Source organism: Gymnoscopelus braueri (genome assembly GCF_963280865.1).
Source record: "Gymnoscopelus braueri genome assembly, chromosome: 24".
Lineage (NCBI taxonomy): Eukaryota > Metazoa > Chordata > Actinopteri > Myctophiformes > Myctophidae > Gymnoscopelus > Gymnoscopelus braueri.
Window position 1 is genome coordinate 222,501 of NC_137626.1, and position 10,000 is coordinate 232,500.

General features: G+C 37.8%; 1 protein-coding gene across 1 annotated transcript in view; it reads left to right on the forward strand.

The window, feature by feature from the left end:
- The window catches only part of cd247 (CD247 molecule), a 29,561-nt gene extending 21,529 nt beyond the window's left edge, over positions 1-8,032 (forward strand). The window contains exons 7-8 of the mRNA XM_080422236.1: positions 20-49; positions 4,860-8,032. Of these exons, the coding sequence (XP_080278362.1) occupies positions 20-49; positions 4,860-4,928 (99 nt within the window). The 3' untranslated portion in view covers positions 4,929-8,032. The remainder of the gene's footprint in view (positions 1-19; positions 50-4,859) is intronic.
- The last annotated feature ends 1,968 nt before the right edge of the window (positions 8,033-10,000 follow it).

Below are 10,000 nucleotides of genomic sequence, written 5' to 3' on the forward strand. Positions count from 1 at the left end.
AAAAAATCTTTATCTACAGCGCCGCCGGAAGACCGAGCAGGTTTACCAGGTGAGTTATGATATTAATGTGTTATCAATAATATATTCATATATCAGACCAGGTGAATTATGATATTAATGTGTTATCAACAATATATTCATATATTAGACCAGGTGAATTATGATATTAATATGTTATCAACAATATATTCATATATCAGACCAGGTGAATTATGATATTAATATGTTATCAACAATATATTCATATATTAGACCAGGTGAATTATGATATTAATATATTAACAACATATTCATATATTAGACCAGGTGAATTATGATATTAATATGTTATCAACAATATATTCATATATTAGACCAGGTTTGTGTTGTGTTGTGTTGTGTTGTGTTGTGTTGTGTTGTGTTGTGTTGTGTTGTGTTGTGTTGTGCGTGTTGTGTTGTGTTGTGTTGTGTTGTGTTGTGTTGTGTTGTGTTGTGCGTGTTGTGTTGTGCGTGTTGTGCGTGTTGTGTTGTGTTGTGTTGTGTTGTGTTGTGCGTGTTGTGTTGTGTTGTGCGTGTTGTGTTGTGTTGTGTTGTGTTGTGTTGTGTTGTGTTGTGTTGTGTTGTGTTAATATGATTCTATCATGTGTCTCTTAGGGCCTGTCCTTGGTGAACATGTATGATGTTATATTATGTTGTGTTGTGTTGTGTTGTGTTGTGTTGTGTTGTGTTGTGTTGTGTTGTGTTGTGTTGTGTTGTGTTGTGTTAATATGATTCTATCATGTTAGTTAGGGAATTTTAGCAAGATGTTTGGACCATCTGTGAAAAAATGTACTACCAATAGCTTTCTTCACCAATGTGTTCTTATAGATGTCTAGAATCACCTCTCAATTAATGCAAACCCAAATCCTCGTGGAAAATCCTGGAGAGCCAATCAAAGTTAAGGAGCCCAGAGGGCTTGGGTTTAAAAATATGAAGGAAAAAAAAAGTCTAAAATGAACTTGTGAGGTGTCTAACTAGGGCAGGGGCTTTCAACTGATTGTGAACCAGGGACCACCACCCTGACTAAGACTCAACCTGGGGACCACTGTTGTGTTGGGAGGGGATATGGGCTGAGATTTGTTTTTTTGGTAACACTAACACTATGCATCCCAGGTCTATAATATATTATGATCAGCTTATAACTCTGTATGATTAGAGTTATAAGAACTAAAATATGCATAACCCTTTATAACACTGTTTCTCAACCACTTGTCCATAGACACATGTTCTTAAAGGAGAAATCCGGACATTTTAAGTGTTATCTTTGATGTGTCGATACTCACTCACCGAGGTATGAAGTGGCGTTGAGTTTTTCCAGCGATCCCCCTGTCTGTGAGTCTGGTCTCGCGAGATTTCCCGTCCTCGGCTCACTGCGCTCCTCGGGAAATCTCGCGAGACGCGAGATTTCACGCGAGAGGAAAACATTCACGTCGCTGACCATGAACGCCAGCTCGTGAGTGATAAACAGTGCATGTGAAAGTATCAGGAGACACCATGAGGAGGATTTGTGGGAAAAAAAATAAGTTTGGAGCTGTGGAATTAGGCGATTTTCACTGAGCCACGCGCCTCCCACTATTCCAATGGTGGGGGTCGACCAGACTCACAGACAGGGGGATCGCTGGAAAAACTCAACGCCACTTCATGCCTCGGTGAGTGAGTATCGACACATCAAAGATAACACTTAAAATGTCCGGATTTCTCCTTTAAATAATGACTGTTAAGGGCTTGATATAATTCATTGCACGATACTATGCGCAACACATTTAATCAAGCCCTTAATTAACAGTCATTATTTAACTGAAATATAATGCTAGTGAGCAGAGCGTTTTTTAGTGTTTGAGTGTTTTTGAGAATTTCTCTTACTTCCAGCCTTCTATATTAAACTCATGTTAACTGATGAGTGAGCAGACACATGCTATTATATGGGCACATTTCCTAATAATGATGGCGCAACCAGGCCACACTTCCACTTCTTGAGATTCCAATTCCCTTTTCTGTGGAAGTTCCAGTAACTGCTGTCAACAACATTGAAGTGTCATCTTAGGTCATTGAGTGAACTGTTTCTCAACTAGTGGTCCATGACATGATCACGGGTGGTCCATGCTTGTCTCTTCTTGGCTATAGTGGAGTCTCATGTCTCATGTCATTTTCTGGCTCAAACCTTGCCCTGTACATATTTTTCAAGTATGCCAGCATGAAAATACTACTGTCACAGAGATACGTAGTTACAAAAGGTCAAATACATTTTGCTTTTACTGCAAGCCTTAGGAATTGTGCCTGACAACTCATGTGTTTCATACATGTGCCTCTTGACAGAGTCTGTGGACATGGCAATGAGCTGATCCTCTTTTGTGGTTAAGCTTGAAGTACTTTTGGAATTGAAGCATAAGCGTCCTCAAAGGACCACTGATGATGATGATAATGTCTTTAATTCCTCAAATACAAAGTTACTAAGTTTCTCAAAAAAATTTTTTTATATATATACATTTAAAAGAAAATCTTCACTTTCCTACAATACTGAACGCATGATTAGGGACCACATGCAATACCTCCACGGACCAGGAGGTGGTCCACGGACCACCAGTTGAAAACCCCTGAACTAGGGGTTTTCAGGGGTGCTGAATCCATTCCAACCATTATGTTTGAGTAAAAATGTCTCCCTGGCCATATATTGGTATATTGGTTATGGTTAAGCTGTAATGTACAGCACAGTGTATAATCAATAGATTGGGGTGTTGTTGAATTGATTCTATTCTGAAAAATAAATTAAGAAAATATTGCTAAACACTTGATAAGAGAGTACACCTACTGTGCACATGCTCAGTGGGATACACTGTCTGCATGTGGGGACTTAAGGAGCCCCGAGGGCTTGGGTGAAAAAAAAAGTCTAAAATTAACTCATTCAGTGCCCGACTTATTTCTGGCAGTTTGGCTCTGAGTGCCAGAGCCAAAATTCATTGTAAAAAACAAATCACACCCTGTGTGAAGTGGGCGGTGTCTTGCTAGCTAATCACAATACTGAATGGAGTCGATCAATCATGTACAAAGGATAAATACATTTATTGAAACACTCTTTATGATGGACAAAACCATAACTTGAAAAAAACCAAAATTTTGGTTTTTTTCAAGTTATGGTTGCTTATATAGGGCTATGCACATGTGTCATGTGACACTGGCCAATCACAGTCCTGAATAGGCTGTGATTGGCCAATCACAGCGCAGGATAATTCTACTAATTTCCTGGGCCCAGATCACAGCGCAGGAAAATGTACATTTTTCCAAATCTCACTTATAGGGGCGGTTTCACCGCCCAAAAAGTGCTTAGGAGCCGAGATACAGCCTTTTTCAGTAAGAAGTTAAACAAGAAGTGAATGGAGCAGAACATTTCAAATCATGATATCTTGGGTTCTGAACAGTTTTAATTTTTTTAAAAAATGTTTTTGGACGTCTTAGACGTCCAGTGGCACAGGGCTTATGATACAACGGACGTCTTAGACGTTGAGTGGCACTGAATGAGTTAACTTGTGAGGTGTCTAACTAGGGGTTTTCAGGGGTGCTGAATCTATTCCAACCATTAGTTTTAAGTAAGAAATGTGCAGTATTGATGAAACCTGGTGTCAGTCTTACTCAGCCAACTCCTCATCTTCCTCACTCCTTTTCTCGTCTGCCTGGTTGATGTTCTTGCATTCTCCATTACACTTGCCACAAGCAGATATACACTTGACCCCCTGCTTTTTACAGCAGCACCTGCATGTACTGCAGTCTACCTCACAGTTGCAGCTGATGAATTTCAGTAGATAGTCCAGGAAATGGGGTCTGTGGTAGGGACTGGTGCATAGCCTTCTCCTCCCAGGTTCCAGCATGTTCAGTATGCTTGCTGAACATCTCAAATCTCAAGTCCCCCAAGTCTTTTGGTGGTCAAGTGTATATCTGCTTGTGGCAAGTGTAATGGAGAATGCAAGAACATCAACCAGGCAGACGAGAAAAGGAGTGAGGAAGATGAGGAGTTGGCTGAGTAAGACTGACACCAGGTTTCATCAATACTGCACATTTCTTACATTTTTCCTGCGATATGTAATAAAATATGTTCTTGTTGTTTTTTTACTCAAAACTAATGGTTGAAATAGATTCAGCACCCCTGAAAACCCCTAGTTAGACACCTCACAAGTTAATTTTAGACTTTTAATTTTTTTCACCCAAGCCCTCTGGGCTCCTTAAGTCTAGCCTGGTAAACCCCCCTCCCTCCAGAAACGCCCAGACAGGCCTGTAGGCCAGACTCACGTCTGAAAACAAATGGAAATGAGTTTTCCGGAGGGAGGGGTTTACCAGGCTACCTTAAGTCCCCACATGCAGACAGTGTATCCCACTGAGCATGTGCACAGTAGGTGTACACTCTTATCAAGTGTTTAGCAATATTTTCTTAATTTATTTTTCAGAATAGAATCAATTCAACACCCCAATCCCTACCATTGATTATACACTGTGCTGTACATTACAGCTTAACAATAACCAATATACCAATATTATATGGCCAGGGAGACATTTGTACTCAGAAATAATGGTTGGAATGGATTCAGCACCCCTGAAAACCCCTAGTTAGACACCTCACAAGTTAATTTTAGACTTTTATTTTTTTGTACATATTTTTAAACCCAAGCCCTCAGGGCTCCTTAACTTTGATTGGCTCTCCAGGATTTTCCACGAGGATTTGGGTTTGCATTAATTGAGAGATGATTCTAGACACCTATAAGAACACATTGGTGAAGAAAGCTATTGGTAGTAAATGTTTTCACAGATGGTCCAAACATCTTGCTAAAATTCCCTAACTATGTGTCTCTTAGGGCCTGTCTTTGGGGAACAAGGAAACCTACGACTCTCTGCAGATGAAGCCTGTCTCTCCTCCTCGTTAAGCTCGTTAACAGGACGACTCCAAATTTGGGCAATTTCATTTTTTTTTTACTCCCGATTCTAATAGCCCTTCATTAAAAAAAAACGTACATTATGACATTAATGTGGAATATTTACACACACACACACACACACACACACACACACACACACACACACACACACACACACACACACACACACACACACACATACATTAAATGTAAAATATTATAAAATAATTGGCGCCGTGCTTTAATGACAGGAAATGAAAAGAATAAGTTAAAGAAATGTACAGCAAAGGCTAAATTAAATATAAAATAAGCACATTCAACACATAGTGGTATTTACATTACAAACAACGTTGTTACTGAGCTTGACAGTCCTCTGTAAATGTCTCTAACATCTATTAAACATATCATACAGAGTTATGAATATGTAGTTACATTGCTTTAAAACATGTTTTATTTTTATTATTGTTTGTTTGTTTGTTGAATGAACTGAGGCTGTTCCACTCATGCATCTGAAATATGAAAATACTATCTTAAATTACTGCTTCTCAACCTTCCCAAAAATAATAATAATAATAATAAACTTTATTTGTATAGCACCTTTCATGACATGAAATGCAGCTCAAAGTGCTTTACAGAGCAAGAATACAATTACAGTTGCAACCAATTTAACAATAAAGCAAAAAAAATAAAAAATAAAATAAAAGCAAAAGCATAAAACAACATTAAAATACGCAATACAGTGAGGACTTAAAAATCTACCAAAGAATCAGCTAAAAGCAAGAGTGAAGAAATAGGTCTTGAGTTGTGCTTTAAAGCTATCGACAGAGGCTGCCTGTCTTAGGTGTAATGGGAGTTTATTCCACACTGTCGGTCCGTAAAAGCAGAATGCTGCTTCACCGTATTTTTTATATGTCATTGTAGGCACCTCGAGCAGGTCAGCACTTGAAGACCTGAGGGCCCGGTTTGGAACATATCTCTCTAGGCAGTCATAGAGGTAGGAAGGAAGAGTGCGTTGCAGTAATCAAGCCGAGAGAAAACAAAAGCGTGGATCAGCGTTTTTGCATCGTCTAACGACAGATAGTCTCTAATTCGCGCAATATTTCTAAGATGAAAGAAAGCAATCTTGGTGACATGATTAATGTGTGTATTAAAATTCAATTCAGAATCGATAATAACCCCCAGGTTCTTTACTGTGGTGTTACTTTCTACAGCCAGGTTACCAAGTCTACTTGTTATTGATTCTCTCTGCTCACTGGAGCCAATTATGAGAACTTCTGTTTTATCCTCATTTAGCTTAAGAAAGTTCTCACTCATCCAGCATTTTATACTGGACAGACAGGTCAACAATGGAATCATTTTTGAACTGGGGGTCCCTAGTTCAAAAGAATCATATTTGAACTGGGGACCCCCAAAAAAGAATCATATTTGAACTGTGGACCCCCCAAAAAGAATCATATTTGAACTGTGGACCCCCCACCCTGACAAGCACTTATAGGCTCTATGCACAGCAGACATAAAGAAAGTGTTCCTCTTCCTTACTTCTTTCACAGGAAACATTACCAATGATGAAGGCTCTGTTCCATTCCATTATGATGAAGGCTCTGTTCCATTATGATGAAGGCTCTGTTCCATTTAGAACACAGTGCTTTTCAAGCTGTTTTAATTCCAATAACCCCCATAACTCTGAGATCCATGTGTACACTCTCAGAGTTACACACCCGTAAGGGTCCATTTGGAACCTCCTCAAGGACCCATGAGGGTCCCTGAACCACACTTTGAGACCCACTGGTGTAGCAGAGTGTTTCCAGTGAGTCAACACCCTGACTCTGTTTGACCAGAATGGAACAGAGCCTTCATTAGTATCATTGTAACAACCAGAATGGAACAGATCCTTCATTAGTGTCTATAACAACCAGAATGGAACAGAGCCTTCATTAGTGTCATTGTAACAACCAGAATGGAACAGAGCCTTCATTAGTATCATTGTAAAACTAGAATGGAACAGAGCCTTCATTAGTGTCATTGTAACAACCAGAATGGAACAGAGCCTTCATTAGTATCATTGTAACAACCAGAATGGAACAGAGCCTTCATTAGTGTCATTGTAACAACCAGAATGGAACAGAGCCTTCATTAGTAGCATTGTAACAACCAGAATGGAACAGAGCCTTCATTAGTATCATTGTAACAACCAGAATGGAACAGAGCCTTCATTAGTATCATTGTAACAACCAGAATGGAACAGAGCCTTCATTAGTATCATTGGTAAGGAAGTAAGGAAGTAAGGAAGTAAGGAAGTAAGGATAAGGTCCCATTTATTACTAATATGGCTGCTGTGCATAGAGCCTATTGTAGATCTACAAGCTTGATGGAAGGTGTTGTGATCTTGGCTATTTTCATTTTTTTTGCCTCTTCTCTTAATTTGGACAATGTTTTTCACAGGTATTAGAAAGGTCTTAAAAGTCCTTAATTTGTCACTTTATAAATGTGCAGATACCCTGTAAACACACACATATATATATATATATATATATATATATATATATATATATATATATATATATATATACCATATATCACACACGCGCGCGCGCGCACACACACACACACACACACACACACACACACACACACACACACACACACACAGAGCTATTTGAAATAGTTCCTGAGTGAATCAGAATACAGTCCTTTTCTATTGTGTTTTAAGAATGTAATATAAATATGTTTTTGCTTTTAGATACTTTTATATCTCTCTTAATTATCATTTGTCATCTGCAGTCAATTAAAGATGAATTCACAACGTAATAAAATAAAGTCAAGTTTGATATAATTGATTAACAAACCTGAATCCAATTAACGTTATGTTTTAAAAGATTACATTTAATAATGTATGTAAAATAATATCAAAACAAAGGTATGCATTCAGTTGTTAAACGTGTGTTTTAAAGTTATTATTCTGTGTTGTTATTATTTTAATCCTGAGACATTGCTATAAATAGTTTATTTTTCTTTACTATGATGCGTTTTGCTTTATATCTCAGTTGGTTGTATAGTTTGGGGAAGATTACAACAGACTCTGGCATCTGAAATGTTTCCATTAAAAACATTTACATAAAGATTATTGTTGTGTTTGTGTTGAATCTGCCGATGAGAATCTAACATTTTGTTAAACATGTTAAGAATGTTAAGAGTGAAAAAAACAAGTTGACTTTAATTCATATGATAATTAACAGTCATTAATTAACCAACATTAAGTGCATTAATAAATCAATACATTAATTAATCAATCGTGGTGTGACTGTGAAGAATCTGCGTTTAGTGAATCTAAGATGGGATCTAGGACAAAGACACCAAGGATGAGTCTGTGACGTCACAATGCATTGCTAATGAGGTTCAAATGTTTCGTGTTTTCCTTTATTTATATTTGATCTCCACAGAACTTTAATCCATGGAGTAAATATATGTAAATCACCTGCTTCACAAGAATTAGCTATTATATATATATATTTTTTTTAAACATAGATCATAACTTCATACATTCTAGCCATGACGCTCGTCCGTCACAAGCGTCATGGAACCACTTGGTTTTCCATTTTTTTTACATTTACAATCCGTTCATCTACATAAACGTTCATATTTCAAATATAAAGTGCTGACCTCACGGCCAAGGATGTAACAAGTTGAGCCGGAAAAGGTCTAAGTACCTTTTTATTCTGTATTGTTCAATAAAAAGCTTTTTAATCCGATTGCCGGCCATTTTCTCCGAATTTTCTCCGATTCTTTCAACTATGCGACACTTCTGGTTGGGGGGTGTATTGCACTCTGATACATTACAAAAAAATTAAAATAATGCTTTTAAAATGCTTTTTATTGAACAATACAGGAGATATATATATATATATATATATATAATACTTCTCGTGATCCGGCTCAACTTGTTACAGCCGTGGCATGACGTCAGCACTTTATATTTGAAATGTGAACGTTTAGGTAGATGTGAGAGTTGTAAATGTAAAACAAAATCTAAAACCAGGAACAAGTGGGTCCATGACTGTCACGTTATGACAGTCATGTTTCAGGGCTAATACCATTCATGAATTCATGAATACATTTCGGCCATTTGAAAATAGCAGATCTACGCATTGTGTGCTTGTAGATCTGCTATTTTCAAAAGATTTTTATACATTGCACAATGCACAATGAGTACTTTTACTTTTGGTACTTTAAGTACATTTTGATACCATTTTTGTACTTTTACTCAAGTACATTTTGAATTCCGGACTTTTTTCTACATCGCATTCTTGATACTTTTACTTGAGTACTTGAGTACTTTTTCCACCACTGTCTGAGTTGCGTTGTGATGCAAGATGCATTCAAAAGTGGATACACGCGCCCTCTGGCGGTTAATCTACTAAGTGTAGTTCGCTTTGTCTCTATTAAATGTTAACGTTATTTAATCTTCATAAATTATAATTTATAGTGTTTTCATTCTTGTAGTAAATAATTAGTCATTATTTAAACCAACTGTTGGATACATACAACAAACGCAGGACGTTTTACATCATTTGAGCAGCTAGCTAGCATGCTAACATGCTAATACGTCAGCATGCTAACATGCTACCGGATGTAAACACAGGCAGTCAAAACAAATGCTGTCAAAGGCGAACGCTCTTCTAGACACTTCCGGTAGAGGGTTTTCAAAATAAAGGTAAAGCGTCAAGTTACACGTCAAAATATGGTCTCACATCCGGTCTGCAGTCCGCCTACTGTATCCGGTCATATGTTCATACTGACATACTTGCACACAACCTGTTTCCGTATCCGTTATAGACCGGATGCATAGAGTTATGACGGAACGTTAAGTTGGCTTTGTGAGCGGAAGTTCTCTCATGGTTTTTAAAATTCGACTTGACAGAATGTAGTTTTATTTTGAAGACCAACCGGAAGTTTTTTCATGGTTATCAGCGCTGACTTAACAGACATATTTGTCCATTTTCACCACAAGAGGGCAGCAAAGCCTAGATTTTATCTATATCAGCCCGAAACCTCTGCTCTTCAAACACTAACCTCCTCAAGAC